Source organism: Sus scrofa, chromosome 11 (genome assembly GCF_054392235.1).
Source record: "Sus scrofa isolate SSC_HxYL_T2T_F1_AM1 chromosome 11, Sscrofa_HxYL_maternal_Yorkshire_Landrace_v2.0, whole genome shotgun sequence".
Classification (NCBI taxonomy): domain Eukaryota; kingdom Metazoa; phylum Chordata; class Mammalia; order Artiodactyla; family Suidae; genus Sus; species Sus scrofa.
In genome coordinates, this window is record NC_139393.1 from 51,178,269 (window position 1) to 51,201,449 (window position 23,181).

The 23,181-nt window shown below is 38.4% G+C and overlaps 1 protein-coding gene and 1 long non-coding RNA gene across 9 annotated transcripts in view; one reads left to right on the plus strand and one right to left on the minus strand.

Annotated features, from left to right (window-relative positions):
• Positions 1-17,090, minus strand: part of DACH1 (dachshund family transcription factor 1) — a 427,098-nt gene extending 410,008 nt beyond the window's left edge. For 2 of the 8 annotated variants that reach the window (XM_001924267.7, XM_084981919.1), the window contains exon 1: positions 11,758-13,073. In XM_001924267.7, coding sequence (XP_001924302.5) covers positions 11,758-12,602 — 845 coding nt within the window. In that variant the 5' untranslated portion in view covers positions 12,603-13,073. Of the gene's footprint in view, positions 1-10,201; positions 10,823-11,366; positions 13,074-17,042 lie in introns of those variants that run through there. The other 6 variants (XM_084981924.1, XM_084981923.1, XM_084981927.1 and 3 more) reach the window with 5 other exon arrangements.
• On the plus strand, positions 16,235-19,647 carry LOC146398620 (uncharacterized). Its single transcript, XR_014819611.1, has 2 exons — positions 16,235-17,571; positions 18,104-19,647. It is a non-coding gene; the product is annotated as an uncharacterized LOC146398620 (long non-coding RNA).
• Positions 19,648-23,181: the final 3,534 nt, after the last annotated feature.

The following is a 23,181-nucleotide window of genomic DNA, read 5'->3' on the forward strand; positions in this document are numbered from 1 at the left end:
AGAACCCAGGTGGCTAATCTGATTCTTTTTAAAGGGAGATTCAGCTTTTTATGTTGATTAGTACAAAAGAAAAAAGCCACATTTGTAAGTTTTAAATGTGGTATTCTTTTGAATCAAACGAAAAAGTAGAAATTACTGCATGCAAATATTCAATATTCATTTAATTTGCATAAAGGTGCTTGAACAAATTTTTGATTCTAACAAGCTCATTTTTCATGCGTTTTGTCTTTCATCCTAATCTAGCATCTGTCATTCCTTTTTGAAGTTATTATCGGCCCAATTCCCTCTTGGACATGGTTGCTGGGTGACCGGTATCTTAGCACCCACTTTGACAGGAACAGATGTGAATCTGATCAAGAGATTTCCCAAGAGTACCTGAAATCACAAACAACTTTTGTGAAAAACAAACAGCATCCCTGTCATGGGCCCTTATGTAACCCACTCTCCAAAAGAGCAAAAAAAGTTTACTTCAGATCAAATATACCATTTTTATTTCGTTTGCTAAACTTAGAAGGAAATAATAAAAATAAATTCTATTTTCACACTGTTGAACTGGGGGAATCTAATCTAAATATCAACAGCTCAAAAAGCCCAGTCTGTTTTGTTTTGGGATAGAAGTTGATAGGTAAATATGGGTTTATGTTTCATGAAAATTTCACCAGAATGTCTACCAAAATAAAGAAGATTTATTATGAGGACAATTTAGATGATAAAGATATTTAAGATGATGAAATTGAGTTTGGTGCCAAAAGGCTTCCAGTATTAAGTATGATATAGAATTCTGTAGGATATCAAGGATCACTCTGCTTATAGATAATTACCTAAAATATAAAAGTTCCCCCTCCTTTCATGCATTTTATAGCAAGGGTTTTTTTTAAGTGATTTTATTTTATTTTATTTTTAGTTTATCTGGTGTACTATTAATCTTCATTGGGAATGGAGTTACAAAGTGCTACTGGAAGACCAAAAAGGTAATAGAAGCTTCATATTATCATATTTCTGGCAAAAGTCAAAACAGTTTGTTTTTCCTAAACTAGATTCCTTTTAAGAACAGGATGAGGTTGGAGTTCCCTGGTGGCTCAGCAGGTTAAGGTTCTGCTGTTGTCACTGCTGTGGCTCCAGTTGCTACTGTAGCACAGATTAGATTCCTGGCCTGGCAACTTCCACATACCACAGATATGGCTAAAAAAAAAAGCAGGGTGAGGTTGAGTCATGTGACCCACTTCCTTTCCTTCCTTCCATCACAGTCAGAGAATGTAGAGAGCAACAGCAATGTCAAATCACCATGAAAATAGTTGGGTCAAACTTTTAAATTAAATGAAATATTTAATCAAACATTGCTATTTTATAAATATGACACTAGAGTGATCTTAGAAAACAACCAAAGGATTGGTTTAATTTTCAGCTTTATATCCAAGCAAAGCAGAAAAATGTTAGCTTACAGTGAAAGTTAAATTTTCTTGCCACAGAACAGGCAATAAAAAAGAATAAACAACATGTTTAAAACCCTAAATGTTTTCTCCTTGATGATCATGACTTATGAGGGGAAGAAAAGTGGTACCCTCTCATTGGAAATCTCAGTGTTTTGCCCCTATAGCCCAAGAATTGGTTTGTTATAACTATTCTTATTAGGAATTTTTATGTTTCTTTCTTCCAGGAAATAATAAATTATCCAAATGATTTTATTAATGTTAAGTGGAAAAGAAGGTGAAAGGTCTTTGAAGTTCTTTATTTTCTACTGGAGAAGGAACTTGCTAACCTCAATTCCAAAATCCAATAATAGAGTTATTTAACCATCATACTTGTCAGTGCATGTATTTGAGTGGGGAATGTATGTGTATGTGTGTGTGTGTGTGTGTGTGTGTGTGTGTGTGTTGCTTGATCTTTTATAAAATGTTTCTGTATATATAAGATTGAGAGCAAGTCATTCCTATATGAAGAAGTAGGTTCTATAATCTAATGGTGGGCATTTAATATTGATATAGGGAGATTACCATTTTATAGTGGATATCCATTTGTGTGTGTATGTGTGTAAGACACAGCATTTTGATGTTACAGAAATTAAGCAAACTCTTACATCCCTAAATTCCTCTTTATTTTTTACTTATGATTAATTTATTTTCCAATTTAGTTCCAGTCTACATAACTAAAATTAAAATGGCTTTTACATATCCAATTTATCAATAATAGACTTTATTTGTTACTGTTAGTGGAAAAAGCAGCCTTCCGGAAACTCGTGTGGTCCAACTAAACGTAAAATAAGAAGTATAACTTTTTAAAATGTTAGTCTAAGAAAAAATGAATATATTTATATAAAAAGCCATATTCTGAATGTTATCACAGGAAACAACTCCCTAAAAAAAGTTTCTTCCTCAGAAGTTTACTCTCCTGTGAAGAGAATTTAATACAGAAGTACAAAATAAATGTTTCCATGTCAAATGAGAAAAATTTATGCTTAAACTTTTTATGTCTAGTATGTATATTTAAAAGATACTTTGTTTTGAAAAGTAACATCTTGGTCCCATTTGAAAACTTGAACACTGCAAAATTTTGATAGTACTTTGGCTTAACTGTGAAATATCATTCGTGAATAATATTTTGTAAATTTCCTAAGAATATGTAGTTACTAACTTTGGGAGCTAAACAGATGTTAACAGAAAGAAAAATCAAATTTGACCCAGAAGGCTCCAATATTAAGGTTTGAATTGGGATCAGTTCATTCTTTTCCCATGGGATAACTTGTATAAATGTAATTCTATGGTTTCATAAAGGCAGGTCAAGTTTCTATCCCTGGAGGTCTTTTGGAAATTTGAAGCATGGAAGCACTGTTCCTGGCTGCAAGTTCAAATCTGCATGTACTGTCAATGGTGTGAAGAAAAAAAAATCAGTGAACAGCAGACACATATTCATCTTTGATTATAATATGTACTTGTCAGAGGGTTCTTAGAAGGTAGGGGTAAAGGTGTCAGAGCTCACAAGTCATAAAACATTTTGGAACCATTTTCGGAACCAACTTGTCACTGTATATGCATACAGATGACGCAAAGGGGAATATGAATTATTTTTACTTAGATTACTAAATGCAAAGATGAACTTCTTACCAAATGGCAATTTACAGTTATGCCCAAGTGTTTTTTGTTGTTGTTGTTGTTTTGTTTGTTTGTTTGTTTTTTTGGGTTTTTTTTTTTGGTTTTAATTTATCAAGGTTTAGATGAGGCAGAATCTTCTAAATAATCACAGTTTTATACGCTTCTTTCTAGTCTGCAAAAAAAAAAAAAAAAAAAAAAAAATGCGTGCAGGCTTGCACTTTTCCCAATGACGTAATGACTTGACAAATGCCATGGAATGATTGAGAAAGTAATTGATTTCAGTTTAACTGGACCTCTACCAGGTGTTTTCAAAGACAATTATAGTCCACTGCAAGAAGTGGTAATACGCATCTCCTTATGTAGACTTGAAGATTAACCCATTGACCTCATTCCTAACTCATCTCATTGATGGCAAAGCTTTTAGAGGAGCAATCTTTTTTCCTTAGGTTATGAAATTGTTTTCCTATCATTTATCCACTGATTTTAAGTGATACGCTTGCTCTAAAGTGCAAGCAGCAATGAAATAAACCAATAAAAGAAATGGTGCAGTGACATCAAGCACTTTAAATGATATTCAGTAAAGTACAGATTCTAGTACTTAATAGTTTGATGTCTATTTCATATGCTAAAATAATTATCAGATATAAATATTTTTCATAAAGAATTAAAAGTATATCTTAGTCATCACGAAAATACAGATCTAGGAAAATTAAGATAAGGGTTTAATCACATTTAACAGTGTTTTTTAGCTTAACCTGGAGTACTTTTCATTGTGATATTACAAGTCATACATTTTACACAGATAAAAATTTTACACTTGTTGCATACATGAGAACATCCATCTTAGTATAAAAAGCACTGCTCATATCACAATTAAAAGTGCTCCAAGTTATTCATTTAAAATTCAGAGACACTATTAGGTTACAAACTGCCTAACTCAAGACATAAATATCATTTTGAAGAATTAAGCTAAAAAAAAATCAGATACTTTAAATGTAAAATAGGAATTAATACTGTTGAACCCATCAATATATTTTAGCAGAGCTGTGATGGTTCAAAGATTAGTTACACGTTCAGGGATTTATTCATACATAAACAAAATATTTTTAAACTATAAGACTATGAATAATACATCCCACCCGTCATTGCTATTAATATAATTTTAGAATACAATTAGTTAAAAATTTTAACAAAAAACTTTGTCTGCTTGATATGTGAATGCAATGAAATATTTCTTGATTTACATATTCTAGAGATTTATTTTCATTACCTTTACTTAAGAAATGACCATATCCCTTACATAGAATAAACAAGTATTTACGGCAAATGCTTATATGTGCTTCCATAATTAATCCCCTTTGAATAGTATTCTTTCTTTCCTTATATATTTTACTTATCCTTGAAGAAAAGTATGTTTTTTTCCTGTTGTGACCCCAAAAGGGTAATCTAATTATTTAGAAACATTTGATATTCCATATAAATTCAAAGATAAGTTACACTGTGACTTCTAAATACTTAATTTACCTCTCTATACATTTGTTCCAGTGAAAAGGAAACATTCTTCAATTCTTCATTGTTACTAACTAAATAGTAACCAATCTATTTTGTTTCCCATTTCAATATTTGCTTTGAGAAAATAATTCTCAAAAAAAATCCATTTTTTTTGTCAAACATATACACTGCCTTCAAAAATCCACTGAAAGACCACTATAAATATGCATATAATTAAGTAAGTTTATTCTTCAAATCAAAATTTTAAAAAATTTATTTCCTGCAAGAAACATGCAACATATTCCATGTATTGTATTCATCTTGGATAATAAAATGTTTTAGATGCTTTAGTTAAACTACATTTTTAAAATTATTACTCTCTAAAACTTTTTCTAAAGCCACTGGCTATTCAGTGTGTTGCTGTGCTGTGCAGTTTTAGACATTTTGATATTTTATAAGCACAAAAATGTAAAATCAATTAAATAATTACATAGTGGGTTTTCCAGTTTAGTAAGTTGTCCTTGACAACTTTCACTAAAGTCACATATATTTAAATGTGCAAAAGAATCCCAGCTTGATATCCTGGATCAATTCCGAGCTAATGTGAATCAGAAAGCAACAGGGCCACAATTAAAGTGCAATTTACTAACATTTAAAAAGTATGCAGAAATAAGTGATAGAATTTTAACAAAATTTAGTCATTGGACATTTCAAAACCCAGTTTAGAAAAATCTACCTGAAAATTTTTCTTCAATAAGTAAATTAGAATCCTCTTGTGAAGTAAATCCAAGTCAGAATACACAGAAAATTTAAAATGCACCTGACTCAAGGTCTCTGATTTTAGATCAGAGAATAATTTGGATCACTCCCTACATATGATTATATGTATATAATAATTAAAATTAATACATACATTTAAATTGGACTTGTATCTGTAATAAACACACTCTTAAAAGATTCTCAGAAACTTTCCCAGAGGAAATAGGTGCATCAAAATAAAATGATCCATCACTTAATCTAACAACTAATTACTAGATTGAATATAATAACTCATTACGCTACCAAATATAAATATACTATCCTGGGTGTTCTTGTATGCCAAAGAAAGAATGTGGTAAGCTAACCTAAAAATGCTAATTAAGTCATTGCTATACTGTGAAATATTCTAAAAAGCAAATATCAGTAATTAAAAGTTATTGGAAAGGTACCTTAGCAACAACAACAACAACTACTTTTGATTGGAAATACTTCTAACAAATTGAGAAGGAAAGCAAAGGAATTTGAGGATAATGTGGGCTCACAGAGATTCTGCTATGCTCAAGTATATGTGTCTGCACAGATCAGAATCTTTGATATTCCACTTATCTAAGCCTATTTGGTGAGATTTTAATTCAGGGTTTTATTCATTAAAAATAAATTATTGGACATAACAAAGATAATGGAAAAGAGGCTCCTTAAGACAGTTTTTAAGCCTGAAAGTATAAATATAAATGTGTTTTTAATGTATTGTTAGCTAGAATCTTTAGCTGCAGCATTTATACTACACACACACACACACACACACACACACACACACACACACACGACAGACCAATCACAGCGCAGGAACTCAACACTTAAGAGAATGGCACATGCTGGCACATGCCAAGGTCATTCCATTCCTATAACAATTCAAACATAAAATAATAAAACTTTATATTAATTACATATTAAAATATCCAAATAGTTAATATCAATTTTTTCACACTTTTTGTCACTTTAAAAAAGTATATAACTTGATCTGACTTTTTTTTTTTCCTGGTGAACAATCTGCAAATGAAAACCTTGAAAGATTAAATTCAGGCAAAGTCGAACTTTAGAACTGAGTAATGAGAACCTTAAAGCCAAAATGTTTAGTGAAATCTAGAAGACGCACTTGTACCTATTCAGAAAGCATATTTCAAAGCAATTTCTTCAGACAAAGATTCAAAGGGATACAGTTTACAACCTGTAAGAGTTTCATTTCTTCTTATATTTTGTAATACATGTGCTCTGTGTTGCTAATACAATGCAATTTAAATGATTATTTTACTTGATTAACAAAGGCAATTGTATGAAACAATTTAGCAAAATAACTTGGAAAGATAAAATAATACTAATTGACAGTCAAAGCACAAATTGTTTCTAAAATAACAACTACTTGGTTGCACATTAAGCTAATTTACAAATGCTACTTACATTCCAAAAACAAAACATCAAATGAGAAACAATAAAGCATATTATGTTTTCCTATGCTGGTGAATCACACATGGTAAATCACCAAAGAGAAGAGTGATTTATGCTCAAATCCAGCCAAGACTTTAATCAATATTGGGTGTTACATCTCAGGAGGTTGGGGAGGTAGTGAGGCAAAAAAAAAAAAAAAAAAAGTGCCTAATATTGGTCTCAATAATTTATATGCAACTTCCACAAACTGCAATAGATTAAACAAAAAACAGCAGCAGATTTAGACTAATAAAATGAAGTTCAAAAATTCTGTGTTAAAGGCAAACACAAAAAAATTATGTAAGGAAATTCTGACAAAAAACCAAAACAAAACAGGCCTTTCTTGTACTTTTGATAATATTTGAAGGATCACAAAATAAAGTATTATATGCACAAAACAAATTAAGCGTCTGAGGGCATTAACTAATCATCTGTGGATTTCAGAAAGTAAACCATTCTCATCTTAATAGCCATGTACACTTTTAAAATAATGATTGTATCACTGAAAACTAACTTCAAGAAAAAAACAGCTTTGAAAGACATTATCCAAATAACTCAAGAACTTGTATTTTGCAACATAATTTGATTAAACAAGGTAAATCCCAGGTTAGAATATTCTTAGATTGTATGCACGTATTAGTTATTAAACTGCAATTTACTAACATTTAAAAAGTATGCAGAAATAAGTGACAGAACCAAACAGACTTTCACCTTTTAAGTCTTACTCTTCTAATTATGCCATATTCTTTTTGATATGTTATAAAACGAGACACTGGGCTTTATAGGAGCCATTAATTGACTGTAATACAAAAACTTCAAAAGCATAGTCTCTCTTCATTTGAAGTAATTTCTGAATTTCTCTGTGCCAAGTTTGTAATTATCTGTTAGAAGTGAGTCTGTATTGTGTTGAAACTTTGTACATCGATGCTGAAGCGCCTAAGTCCGTGTCACTGAATAGCATGCAATGGAGGAAATGTTAAATAAATATAGACTGGTCCAGTTTTCCATCTTTATTAAAACTTCTGACAAAAAACTGAGCCAAGAATTGGAAAATAGTTTATATTTCTTATACTAAAATTGCATTCGCATATCAAAACTAAACAAAAAAGATGGGTAAAGTCTCTCAATTTTCTGTCCAAAGATGTTACTGATTTAAAGCCAAAGAATACTATTTGCAAATATATGTATAAAAAAAACTTCTGATAAAATTATCTGGAATTTATTCAAGTTTAGAAGAACTCCACAAATCTAGGGCTACATAGAACCCAAATCACAATCTGGTTTGGATTATCCCGGGGCAAAATCATCTTCTGTCAATGCCCACACCCCCACACACACCCAAAAAAAAAAAAAAAAAATCACCTTAGATAACAAAACAGGACAGAGTCACTTTTTGTTACCTGAATTCACGGAAAATTGAATTCTAACCCAAATCTACAAACAAGCAACTGACTCACACAAACAGAGACTTGACCATGTACATAATTACTTTTCTTTTTTTGTTGTTGTTTAATGGTTACCAGTTAATTAAGTGACCTCTGTTGCAACAGCCAAGTTCATGCAACTGATGTTTAGTTTAAAAATAATAATTGGAGGAAGCTGATCAAGGTCAGACTTTGTCCTTTGACAACTTTTAAATATATTTCCCTACATTTTCTTTCATGTTGTGAGACCCTTATTTTATTTAGCTTTACTCTCAAGGAGGTGACAGTCTCTATTTCATCTCCTTGTGGTAATGACAGATGGCTTCAACATTTATTCTAGTTTTCATAGATAGCACACAGATGCAATAGCCCCAAGCAAATTAAATCCACTCTAAGGTTTGTTACCAAGTTACTGAGCCACTTTGAGCAAGTTTATGAACCCTTTTTTTCTTTAACATCATTTTTGCTCCTCAGATTCCCTGGTATCTAAATGCTATTAAGAGATGTAATTAGATACATGTTCTATAAAAAGCTGAGAATGCTAAGATTTGATATTTCTTACACACTGCGTACATATTATTTTGTATAGTTTGCCTTTTTGCACTGTTTCTCTTATCTTCTGAATAAATTATTCCTTGAGATAGTCTCTTAAGTAGCCAGAGGAGAAAGGAACCAGAATGAAAGAAATCAATATATATAGATGAAGAAAGATTTTAATAGGAAAGAAATAAATTGTGCTTGAATGAAAGAGTAATTTTAGTTTTGTAAATTCAAAATGAAAATATTTTAATTATTGCTTCCAGTGTTAAGAAATAACAATGACACTTGTAATTATCACTAAAAAAAAAAAAAAAAAAAAAAAAAAAAGCCAGTGCATCTCAATGCAAACAGTATATTTTTGTGAGCGGAGAGTTCAATAAGTTTTTTCTTTTCTTAGTCAGTGGCAGAATGAGAGAAACCTAGGTAGACATCTGTAAGTACATGTCTTCTCTAGCATTTGCATTTATTTAGGTTTGCAAAAGTCTTGTAGTTGACAAAAGATCAAAATGCAATAGCAAATCAACAAACTTACCACATTTAAACTTTAACCTGAAATGGAGTTTTAGAATAACACATTTAATTGTAAAGATGAGGTGAGTAAACTATAATGAGTACTGATGAGATATGTTTGAAGGGATAAACAGTTTTACTGGATTTAACTTATCTTGGCTCTGAAAGTTTAAACTCCAGAGCTTTGGTAAACCTCGGTGAAAGAAATATTTTAAAATTCTTTGCTTAATAACTTTAAGAATAATTCTCCAACCATATGTCGAGACTTCGATTCCAAAATCTAAGCAGAAATTTCAGAAAAACAAAACAAAATATCAAGGGAATGATTTTGAGGTGTAATACTACCTGGTTTACACAGATAATAACGTTGCAGTCTTTGAAGGAAGTTTTCTCTAGCAGTTTTTTGTGTGTCATGTGAAATGGCCATTAATTATCTAGTGCAGTGTGTGCAGTAAGAAACACACAAAGAAGACTCAAGAGCAGAGTGGTTTGATTACTAAAAAGAAAAACAGCGCTTCACGAATTTACTGACTCGGCAGGCAATTTTATCACAATCATATCTGAACTGGCTTCAGATTTCAACTAGCATTCTTTATAACAACTTCGTAACAATCTTCTGCCCTGGTTCAAGCAATTTTAATAGTAAATTTTTGTCTTCCGTACATCCAAGGAGTCCAATTATCTCCGTAAATGACGTTTAGTCATCAAGATTCCCCCTCAATCTTTACTGCCACCTGTCCATCCTCTTGGGCACGCGCGCGCGTACACACTCGGGCGCGCTCTCAGCATTCACCCCAAAATAGTAGAAGCGAAGGTTCAAAACCCAGACACACACCCACGCATGTACCCATGCAAAGAATGACAAATAAACAAGGAAAAAAGTTTCTGGCTACGTCAGGATACCTCAGGCATTTGCTGAGTAGGAGTTCAAGTCTTTTTCTGCCTACAGCCTCTCCAGGGGCACAGCAGCCAGAAGCCCTCTTCCGAGGTAGAAACAACTGGGGGTTTTGCATCCCGGTTTCCTTCCGGTCTAGTCCCATCCCTCTTATCCTTCCCACCTCAGTTTCCCTAGCTCTACTAGGGGCGCACACACAAAAGGAGTAAAACTCTGGTCCTTCTTCTGATCTTTAAACCTATTAGGAGGGTACAGAGGTCTCCGCACAAATTTTGCGCGCAGTTCCCACGCGCTCACTTCTAGTCTCCAACTTTCCCTACTCGCTTTTACCCGGCATCTCTGAACTTTTCCCTCTGAGGCCAACAGTGGGGACAAGACGGAACCATCAGCGCCAGTGGAATGATCACTTCTACCCCGAAACTGAAAAGTTACCCCACTCCCGCCCCCTCTCGGTAGATCCTCCCCCAGTGAGCGTTCATTAGCATAAAACTGGTCTGGCCGGGCTCCGGGTTCCGCGGCCTCCAAGGTTCGCGCGCTTTGCCGGGCTGCGGAAGCCACGGCACCGGGTGTTCAGGTCCACAGAACATTCCAGTGCAAACCTGCACCTGCTCATTGCGTGAGCTACTAACCTTAAAAAAAGAAAAAAAAGAAGAAAAGAAAAAGACAAGAAAGAACAGTTTGGAGAGAGAGCTAGAGAGCGAGATGTGGTCTTCCTTTCCCATCTCTCCAGTTCAGCTTCCAAGAGGCTCAGTCACCCGCTCACCTCCCCCTATAGAGGGAACCCTGCGAGTCCCCTCGCGTCTGCCCCGGGGCAAACGTATCCCCTTATCTTCTTTGCACACGCACAGACTCACACGCGGACACACGCACAAATGCGCGCACACACAGACCCCTCCCCTCCGCGGGCTGGCCCTTGGGGCTTTGAGGCTGAACTCCGAGCGGGTCCCTTGGGATAGCCCCGGCTTCCCGGCCTCTGGGGCCGTCCCCTTCCCGACCTCCAAGCAACCCATTCCCTAAGCTACCTCGCGGGGCCCCCATCGGGAGGGCATCTTCCCGCTCCCCGAACCCTACCGAGAAGGGTCACGACCTCCCTCCGCCCCCGGGACGCCGCCTGGAGCCTCGGAGCAGCCCCGCGGGTGCCCCTCGGTGAAACCCTGGTCCCAGGGAGCGTACATGGGCAGCCGCGCGGAGAAGTGTCCCCAGACGCCAGCGTGGCCCAGGAAGGGCGCGGTGGCCCCTGGAAAGGCATCATCCTCCTCCTTCCCGCTCCCTCGGCCCCGAAGCTTGGGGTTTCCGCGTGCCACAGCACTCGAGCCCCGGCGCCCTGGAGAGCAAGGGGCGGACCCGGCCGGAAGAGCGAGATCTGGGCAGGGTGAGGTGCCAACTTCTCTGAGGGTCGGGAGCGGCCGCAGAGCCCCGAGGAAAGGGACGAGAGGGCCGCGCTCGCCGGGGCGCGCGGCTCGCGGGCGCGCGGAGCGAGCGGCGCGGGGAAGGGAGCGAGGAAAGGGCGAGGAGGCGGGTGGGAAGGGACCTCGGGCGGCGGAGGCTGCCCCCCGCACTTTACCTTGCGTTGGTGCAGTCATTGTAGAGGGTCTCGAAGTCCTTCCTGGAGATGAGTTTGCAGCGGTTCACTCCGGGCTGGATGGCGCCCAGTCCCCTCAAGATGCGAACCTGTTCCACATTGCACACCACCGGCGTGATCTCCAGCCGCTTCAGCTTGGTGTAGACCGTGTGCAAGCCCCCCACCAAGTGCTTCAGGAACAGGTCGAAAGCCTGGGGCAGGCAGATCAGCTCGCAGCCCTCCACTGTGAAGGAAGCCACTTTGGCCCCCCTCAGATCCACCATTTTGCACTCATTATTCTGGGGGGTGTTTTCCACTGGGGACGGGGTCGAGTACACGGGTTTCCCGGGGAGGGGGCCGCAGCTGCTGCTGCTACTGCTGCTGCTGCTGCTACTGCTGCTGCTGCTGCTGCTACTACTGCTGCTGCTGCTGCTGCTGCCGGTGCTCGCGTTGATGGGGGTGCTGGAGGCGCCGCCGCCGCCAGCGCTAATGCCGCCGCCGCCGCCGCTCGCGGTCGCGAGGCTGGGGTTGCAGTTGCTGCCGCCACCGCCGCCGCCGCCGCCGCCACCGCCGCCGCCGCCGCCTCCGTTGCCCGCGCTGCCGCCGCCGCCTCCGCTGCCGCCGCCGCCACCGGTGGAGGTGACTGTGGCCGCCGCCGCCGCCGAAGCGATGGGCTCCGGCCGGAACAGAGTTGGCCCTGAGGACGCCGGGGGCCCGATGGACGGAGCCGGAGACGAGGTCGCCGAGGAGGTGGAGGTGGTGGTGCCGGAGGAGGAAGCAGACGTGGAGATCGGGGGTTGAGGGGGGACCAGCTGGGTCGGAGGGATCAAAGCCGCCGGCACTGCCATGGTCACATATAAGGGGAAACAGAAGGAGGAGAAGCGAGGGGAAAAGTTGCCACACACCCCGGGGAGGGCAAGGGGGAAAAAGGGGGGGGAGAAGGAGCTAGGGGACAACAACAACAACAACTCTGGGAGAGGACGAGGAGGCGAAGGGGAGAGAAGGGAAGAAAAAGGAGGTGAGGGTAAGAAAGAGCGAGCGCAGGAGGGGCGAGCGCGAGAGGCGCTCTGGAGAGAAACGCACAAAAGTGTCCCGCAAGTCGAAATGCGAGTCCTCTCCGGGGGCTGGGATCGGGGGCTGGTGTGGGGGGGTGGGGGCGGGGGCGGGGAGGGTCGGCTGTTGTTGTGTGGGTCCCGCTCTAGCACAAAGTTAAGGATGAAGGTGAAAAGGAGGAGGTTTGAAGGACTTGGGTTCTCCCTGGCAAGTACATTGATCAAAGATTGAGAGGGGAATGACAGAGAGAAAATGAGCTGAAAAGTGCAGGCTGCCGGCTGGACGAGTTGTTGTTGTCACACGGTGCAGAGGGGAGGAGCTCCGGAAACTTGAAATACCCTTTGAAGCCGCAAAAACCTCACTCACTAGTATTAACCCAAATTATCCAACCAGGAACTCGGAGCAGAGACTCCGAGAGCGCGAGACCCAGGGAAAGCGAGTGAACAAGAAAAGGAGGAGGGGAGGGGGAGGATAAGGAAAGAAACTAAGGGAGGGACGGAGAGGAAAAGCCGGGGCACGCAAGTGGCGATCGGAAAAGCGGAGGGAGATCTTCTCTTCTACTACCGCTAGATTCTCGGTCTTAATACTCCACTTTGTCCTCGAAGACCGGTAATTTTTTCCCAAAACCTTCAAACCAATCGGCTGCCAACTTAAAGGGAGCCAGAGCGCTCCGAGCTCTCCTTCAAGGATTTAGGATGTGTCTCCGCTCGCTTTTGCAATGAGATATAAATGAAAAGACATACTCTCACTTCATGATTAGTAAGAAATTATTTTGAGGAAAATCCATATGGAAGCAAAGCGTATGTTTCATGCGTCTGGTTATTTTCTCTGTCGATTCAATTATTTATTTAAAGATAGTGAAAACGCCAGGAGAGTTTTCAAGTTGTGGGGGAAAAGTCAGTCTGAAATCGCTTAAGAATAATGGAGTGCTCTCTATTCAATTCCTTATTTCCTAATTGTGGAAAGAAAGAAATGCTTGCCATGATGTGGATGATTCGGAATAACTTCATTTTTGCCCCAAAGCCAGGTCAGAAATGTCTATTATACTGGGAGAATTCGAGATCAGGCACCCTCGAAGGTTTAGAAAGTGGGGAGGGGAAAAAAGAACATCCTAATTTTTTCTTCCCTAACTCCATAACTAATTCACCTGTCTTGCACAGACACCAACAATCCTCAAGTCCTTTAAGACCCAAGGCTAGTTGCTAATGTGATATGTGAATAACAATACATAGATGTATATATTGTATTTGAAAAGTAACAGTGTATTCTGGGAAGGTCCTTCTCAGTTTGTCAGTAAAAAATATGTTTTGTAAATAATGAAAAGAACACAAACAAAGCTCACTAGTTCACTTGTAAAGGCAGAACGGATAGCTATGCTTAAAAACCTCATGAAGCTGGGTTGAGACTCACTCTCTTCCTCTTTGCCTTTCTCTCTCCTTTTCTTCCCCTTTCTAACTTGTTGCATGAAGGTACTATTTATTCAAGGATTTTTGACCATAGGTCAAGTCTGTTCTCTGTTTGTATCTCTAGGATTCTTAAATAATTGGGCTTTAAACCTGTCTGCACATATTCATCAACTCCACAAGATAGAAACAATGCTTTAGCATTTGACAGATTTTAAAAATAAATTATTAGGACCAGGATCACAGTGTAGTGTTGAAATTATTCTCACATTTCTTTTTATCATTTTTATCCTTTAACCTTTTTGAAGTTGAGTGCCAAAAGTTGCAGGAAGTATTTATAGAGAAATATGGCACTATTGACTAATTTGTCTAAGTTTATACTAAACTTTTGGGGGCATAGAAGTTATATCAGGAAGCTTTCCTGGGTCAGAAGAACTCAGAAAATTGATTGTTACCAAAAAGTAGATTAACTTCTGCAAAGATAGCTAAAGTTTATGCAGCTGTTTTACCTAGTTAGCCAATGTATTTTAACATATCCAGAAATAATGTATATTCATTTTCACTCCTCTTATCTGACTTCAGTTAAAAATAAGGACTGGATATACATCACATACATCAGAACACTTCTTTAAATGTTTATGTCTGTATTGGACGATATCGCCTTTTTTAAAAAATGTCAACCTGCTATGTTAAAGAGTGGAGGTGAGGTAGAAGATATTAAGCCCTAAGAAACTGATTTTATTTTCGAATTGCATGCAGAACTTTAATAAACTCTGCTGTGGTTTTAAAAATGTTAAACTAACTTCTTCATAAATTCTACCCACAAATGAAAAAAAAAAGGGGGGGGATTCAATGTCTTAAATCGACCCTTAGCATTCTCATTCTTCATATTTCCTTTAACTGTCACTCATCCCATACCTGCCACATTCAGAAGCCAGGGACAGGAAGTAATGATAGCAGACCAAACCATTATCCCACCTAGCTTCAAAGCAAACTCCAAATTTTCTGCAGGGAAGCCTGCCCTTTCAGCACTTGCTCCTTTCAAAAGCAGGGCTTGGGGCATTCCCCCTACACACACCTAAATGGGAGCTTCCTCCCCCTCCCCCTCCATCTCACATCCCTAAACATTTTTTTTTTTTTTTAGAAACTACTCACCTCTTTGATCAAACAATAGGATTAGAAAAAATATATAATGCAAATTAAAATCTATAGGAAAGAAAAACCTGGAAAATTTTTAAATTTCTTTTCTCTCCTTTTTTTTTTTTTTCAAGAAAGATTACCAATGATTAAGGCAAACAGTATTTAACAGCAGATAAAGAACAGCACAGATTTCAAATTCCCACTCTTTCCATCACATCATTTGCTTTCAAAGCTTTTGTCTTGTTTGTTTATTGTTTTACATCTCTGGTAGTTTCAGGTCCTCTCCTTCCAGCTCCTCTTCTCCAACCTGCACCCAATTTGCATAAGCAAAACTCAAAGTACTGTAACTGATATTAGAAAATTCTCCCTGTGTGTTGTGAAGATGTATTGTGCTGAAATCAATAAGACTGTTTAAAATTCAAAGACCTGCAAATCGTTCTGTTTGTCCTTTGATAGGGCCTGTGCTGATTAAAATGCTACCAAGAAAGCTTAATTGCTGCACTAATTAAGAAGTCTTTAATTTCTTTCCTAGGATATCGTTTGAAGCTGAGCTTGTACCAGTTCAGGGAAGGTATTTTCTTCCCTCCCTCTGCCCCCTCCTGGCCCCTCCCTTCCCCTTCCTCCTCCTGCCGTGCCCCCACGATATCCCTGTGAATGGGAACTAATAGAGAGAGTGGTCTCAGGGCTCACCATCTATTACTTAACAAAAATCGGCACAGGAGACAGAGTTCAATGCAGTATGAAACGCAGTTTTGAGAAGAGCTGTAAGGTTTCAGGAGACAGTGAGAAAATACAGAGTAGCTGTTGCAGCTAAAGTCCCGGTGAATACCTGGATGACAACAGGCGCTTTAGCCTGAAGATGAGGGCATCCTATTTGGTTAAGAGGGGCAGTGACAAGGAAATGCTTCTATGGAAACAGGGGAACATAACAATATACTTTCAAAACCTGTGGTTTTAAAAAAGAAGAATAAATCTGTAGAAAGGTGGACTTAGAATTGGGAGTTGGTAAGTATCGTTTTATTTTATGAGTTTAAAAACATGAATTCTATGGGGATTCATTTTTGACCCTTTTTATAACCCAGGGAGGCAGAGCACTGTATTACATCCATCCATCCTTATCTATTGACCTATTTTATTCACTGATTTCTCAAGTGGGGAAACTGACTAAAGGATTTCACAAAGCTTTCTCTGTAATCAATAGTCATTTTTAAGGTTTATTCATGCTGCATTATAATTCTGGTAAATGACTGTGAAGCAGAAGATTGTAAGAAAGATACAAATATTGACAAAGCCAGGATAAGTCATGTCTTTAAATCTTTAGTGTTTCCATATAGCAATGGATATAGTTAAGATCGAAAATGTAGATTTCATAGAATATTTTAAAAAAACTAAATGATTAACTTAAAGGCAATCCTATCTGAAGGTTTCTTGAATATCTCAAAATTTCCTGAAAGCTTTGAGTATCCTCTTTTTATACCATCACTAAATGAAACAGAAACAATTGGGGGGATATGCAGAAAGGGCAACAAGAAGAGGTTCCTTGCAATTTTATCCTTTTAATTTAACCTGTCCCCGAGTTCTATTAGAAGCATGCACGGAAAAATACAGATGTATACTTCAGATATATTCTGAATTCTTTTCAGTGACAGGACAAGGAGATAACATGCCTAATAGATTCAAAGGGATACTTACCATTCCGAGCACGACGTCACTCTAATTATGTTTACTCTAATTGAAAGCAAGGTTTTTTGGAATCTGAAATTACTTTCAGAATTTTTTTTTTTAAATAATGCAAGTGGATCAAATGTTGATCACAAGCATTTCAATCTTTCAAAATGTATTGGAAAATTAAATGAAAAGTGGAGTTTGGTACAAACAATGCCCCAGGGCAAAAAACAACTAACACTAGATTTTCCAGTCCAGCCATAACACAAATCAATTTGAGCACACTTCTATGGCCAGACTGCCAGATTGTTATGACTGCTAATTCACTCAATCAAAGAGTGCATTAGCACACCCGGCACAAATAGCTTTAACAATGGGGTGCACTTCTGAACAATTCTAAGATATATCACAACGGAGAAGTAAAGAGGAAGATCGTTTTTACATCTGCATGTTTACTAATGGACTTGTTTCCTTAATAGAAAAAAAAAAAAAAAAAAAAAAAAAGAAAGACTGAGACACTTCCGGCAGAGGTTGAAGAAAGAGCTGGCCAAGTTTGGTAAGCCTAAAAAGATATCAGGGTACCAGTAGTTGAGTGACTTTGTTAAACGTTTCTCAGGAGAGAGTCCAAAATTGATGTTTGCACTTCAGTAGTAAATCATTGAAGATGAAGAAATTATGCCAAGTAACTCTCTCAAGTCTTTTTAACTCAGACACAGGGCCTCACCAATCAGATCAGCGGATAAACCCTGACTGCCTTCAACAAAGATTTCTCTTCTTTTATACTTTCTGTCTCTGCTCCCCCCCACTCAGGGTTCCAACTCCTAACTTTGCATCTCTCATTTCCATAGCCTCCCTCTCTTTTCAAATTCCCTGCCTTTCCTTAAGAACCAGGAATAGGACTTTTATCTCACGGATGCATTCTCAAACCAGGTGCAGAGAGCTTGGTGATAAATTACCCAAAGGACAGAAGGTGGGGAGCTGAAGGTGAAAACGCTATAACTTGAAGTGCTCAAACTTTATACGGCAAACTCCCATTCTTCATAAAGTAGTGGCTAAACGGTGATAAGTAATTTTGACTTGTTTTACAGCATGGAAATGCATGGGCCCAATAGATGCCTCCTGAACACTTCCAGCAGTCATCTATGCATGGTCACATTTACATAGATCTCAGAGCCGAATGAGACAATGACGTCACTATTCAACCCCAACCCCCCCCCCCCCCCCCCGCCGCCCCGTTCTGAATGATGGTGAAATGTGGCTGAAAATACTTTGCTGGTTATGAAGCCTATTTTAAGAACTCTCTAAACTCATGTTTCAGGGACAGAAAGAGAAGAGCTATAGGAGCAAAGAGGGGAAGAGTTACAAAGGAAAAAAAAAAAATCATCATGGAAAATAATTTTCCTGACTCTAACCTGCAAGTTTCCATGACAAGTAGTCAACGCTCCATGTTAACATTGTTCCACTTGTCCATCACAGCTTACTTCCAGTTTCAAGTGTCCTAATTCCATCTGTGGGTTGGTATTAAGGGTTACACAGGCAAATACTGGATAATAATAATAATAATAATAAACAGATCATTGTAGCAGTGAATTGTCAAAGGAAGCAGCAGTAAGAATACAGATTGAGATTAATTCCCTTCATCGTTTAAATCAGGCCATTGTGAGAGGGATAGCAATCTGGGTTGAAGTTAGGTCAAAAAGTCAGGCAGATGTTTAAATCCCTAGTTTTCTAGGAAATATCGTACCTTCAGTTGCACCTTTTCCTATGTGGCATTTTCTAATTATCATACTCCTTTCTCTTTAAATAACCAAAACCTCATTTTTCTCTAAAGAAGATCAGTATTAAGACATGTGAACTGCTTAAAGACTACATAGTTGGGAATGGGGGTGGAAAAAAGTCTTAAATGCATGTTTAAAATAAAAATGTAAATCATCAGTAACTTTGCAACACAAGCAAAGGAGAAATGTATTGAACTTGATTATAGAAGTTTCTATTGATTCACTGTCTGTTTTTCTGTTGTAGTTTTAACTAATTTTCTCGGTCCTTTTTCTTTCTCTTTGCTTTATTAAATAAAAGAAGAGATCATTGTCCAACAAATAGCCTATAAAAAATTGTTCTGTTTGAAGTCAGAAATTTCAAGGATTGTTAAAAAAAGAATAAACTGTTTATTTATTTATTGCTCTTCAGAACAAAGAGATTTTTTTTAAAGTTGAAAGAATAACAATTGCCACCTTCCAGCTCGAGATCTTGTATGTCAAGTTTCAGCCCAGAGCAAATTTTTACAACAAGTTATAAACCCCCTGTAACAGAGGGTTTATTATAATGGAAGTGCTGACACAACCTTAACTATAGCGTTGTAAACGGCTATGCTATAATATCCATTAAGCAGAAAGAAAAATAAGCTGGCTGATCAATAATTTATACAAAGAGTACCAACTGCAGACATAATAACTGTAATGTTTGCAAAGCAATCTCTCTGCTCTCCAGGCTTAACAGTAAACGCAAACTAGCAACGCTGTTAATTTCCAACTCCTACAGATAAGAATACAAACAAATTACTTAAAATTATATTTTGCTCAACATTTAGCATGCCTCGATGGGATAAAATAAAATTTAATTATGATGCAACTTGTGCCGGATGCAAAGCTGTTTTGTTTTCCAACACATTTTATTATGAAAGGACATTCATTTGGAACATCAATTATGGGGAAATAGTATGTTTCAATGAGTTGACTTGGGTCAGGCAGGCTCTTCTAAGAGTTATTCAGACATGGAAACAGATTGACACTGTTTAACTTCAAAGAAAGTTACAGGGTTGTACAGAGCCACGGCCTGAAATTCGATCCTGGAAGCTCTGATCCGAGTCAACTGTCAGTAAAAAAACACACCTTGTCATTAGAGTTCATGGGAAAAGAGACATTTGTTTGGAAAATGTGGCCATCATTAACAAACAGCAAATCTTGGAGGGTTCAATTAATGGTAAGCCTCTTTCGTGTGGAAACGAGATGGGTCATTTCACCTGATAAATGTAGATCATACAAAGTGAGCATTATTTTCTTTTCTGGAAAGTTTTGAAAAATATAATTTAGTATTTAGTAGACATCCATATTTATTACGTCTTTGCTTTTTATAGTGGGGTACCTGTGTGGGGTATGTCATTTTGATTTTTTTGGGGTTTTGCTGATGGCTTTTAAAGCAGCAAAAAAGGATTTGAGAGGAGTAAAAGGATCCCAAAGGGCCTACTATGTACATACTCGAAGTTAAACCAGACCGTGCATTTCTGATGTTCACACATCCGTCCATCAGCCTTTTTGTCTGCTCGTTTCCTGGCCTGGGGAGGGGGCTGTGAGGTATGGGTCCGTGGAACGCAGTAGAACGAAGAGACTTTGCTATCCAAGTTGTAAAAGGGTGTATTACCCTGTGAGCAATTGCAGTTGGAAGGGACCCAGTAATTTATATGAGAAGTGTTTAAGATTGCCTGCTCACCCAGTGATCCATGCCAGGTCAGTTCCAGTAAGGCCAGAAAACAAAAGGAGGTGCACATCCCTGGGAAAGGGATACCTTATCCGCCTTAAGAGGCTGTGAAGAAAAGCACTAAAATGCCATTTTCTCAAATGAACTGGTCATTACCATTTAAAATCCTGAGGGCTGGGAGGCTGGGGAGGAGAGAAGGAATTTTTCTTTTGATTTAACAGGGCTCTGAAGTCCTAGTTTGAAGGGGAGGTGTTTGGTTGTGACTGTCTCGGCCCTAGGCTTTAGCCAAGGTTAAATCCTGAGACAGAAGTGCATTTCTGAACAGTGGAACGGAAAAGGATGCACACAGCTGCTCTGAGAAATGTACCTGGCCAGCTAAAAAATCATGCAAGTGAACTCATTTACAAAATGGAAAGAGACTCACAGACATAGAAAACAAACTTCTAGTTACCAAAAGGGATGAAGCGGTGAGGGGGAGGATAAACATTAGGAGTTTTATGTGTACATTACTACTATACGTAAAATAGGTAAACAACAAGCACCTACTGTATAGCACAGGGCACTGTACTCAATACCTTATAATAACCTATACCGGAAAAGAAACCGAAAAAGAATGTGTACATGGGAATCAATTTGCTGTACACGTGAAACTAACACACACTGTAAACTAACTATACTTCAATGAATAAAAATAACCCTTAAAAATTAACAGTTCAAAAAATCCCCAGTACACATAGTAATGCAAGCCTGTACTAATGTCTATGCCAGGTTCTAGGTGGTGGTTATTCATTCTTTACTTGAATAGATTATCCCCGATCAAACTCTCCCTCCACCAGTTTTTAGGAGAGCAAAGTGGGATACTGGCAGGGTGTTCTATTATAAACTACGTTCTAAGAATTCTCCCTAGATCTTTTTATTCATGTTGAATATAATCAAAGCACAGACTCTGAGTGTACTGGCATTAAGGGAGAGGGTTGCACCACTGCCATCCTCAGCCTCATGTGTCCCCATGTGTTGTAAAGTCATTCCGTTTTTGAACCAGAGTTCAATTTGTTCACGTGACCAGCATAGACCCACTTGTGTGTTTAAAGAAAGAACTAAAGAAAACAACTATTTCCCACATAAGTTAGAATTTATATGTTATTGATTGGCTCGAGATTTAGCACATCCAGGAATCTATGCAGATAATAACTGTCACCATGCATTCCAATGGATAAGGCAATTATCTTAAGCTTTTACACTTGTTGACATGTTTCTCCTCAGGTGGTCTCAAGTCATTTCCATTTCTTTCAGATAGCTAGTATAATGCTTAGCACTTGCTGGGTGCTCAATAAAAGTCAGCTGGGTAATTCAAACTGCTTCTATATTATGCCACCCACTTCCTTTGTTTTCAAGTTGTGTCAAGTGCTCATTCCCCAAATCATATATTATTTGATTCAGACCAGGATATTGAGGACTAACAAAATTTTAGTTGGGCACATTTCTTTTCTAATGCACAACTAATCTAGGAAAATTCTTGAGGCAGAAATCTAGAGGTACTTATAAATTGAATTTCAAAGAAACGGAAAAGAGAATCTTAGATCTGTAGCAAAGGCTTGTATCTGGGACCCATAAAGAAACAAATCTTTTCTTTGTCATCCATGGAGCCATGGAGGAGTCTTGATCAAGACTGAACATATAAATGAAAGTATACTTTGCAGAGCTACTACAGGGGAGGAGGAAATTAAAGTTTGAGGGTGTTCCCTTTGTGGCTCAGCGGTAAAGGACCCAACTGGTATATATGAGAATGCAGGTTTGATCACTGGCCTCACTCAGCAGGTTAACTGATTTGGTCACAGGTGTAGCTCAGATCTGGCGTTGCTGTGGCTGTGGTGTAGGCTACAGCTCTGATTCAACCCCTAGCCTGGGAACTTCCATATGCTGCAGGTGTGGCCCTAAAAAGCAAAAAATTAAGTTTGTGTGTGAAATTCTACTTCCCCAAGGCAAGCAATCAGAGGGTGTGTGCAAGAACTTGTATAGGTTTTGATTTAATGCTGCTATCATGTCAAAATTCATAACAAAGCCCAGTTATTTTTGTATCCTAATTGTGTACTGGTTGCTGAGGATATAAAGAATCAAAGATATTCATCCTGATCAGAATTCATATGCATTATCTCGGTTGAGTCTTTTAACCATGAAATCTTTGAAATTTTGTGTTAAGGGGCATCTGAAGATCATCTAACCTTTGGATTACAGATTTCATCCTGCCATTTCCCCTTCCAGTGGCCAGGCTTGATATCACAAATGGTTCTCAGCTCTTTCCCTCAGAGCTCAGAGACAACCTCAGAAACATCCCCAGAGTGTGACTGTGGTCTGCCTCTTACGACCAGTCCGTTGCCCTCTGATCTTGCAAAAGAGGAAACCCACAACTAGCAAAATGTGAGAACTTCCCTTTCTACTCACAGGTAGTTGAGGCTTAAACTAGGTATCAGATTCAAGTCCTCATTGATTTTTTTTCCCCCAACTATCCTTGAAGGAGACTTTTTGGACATAAACAGAGGCAAATGTTTTTTTCATTTCATATATAAAGGAACTGAAAAAATAATAAATGGACACATTTGGATCTAGACTCATATGCCTCTGCCTGTTTCCACCCCTGTATAGTGTATTTCTATAAAGTCTAATAAAGCTACTAGATTTGTAGCAAAGGCTT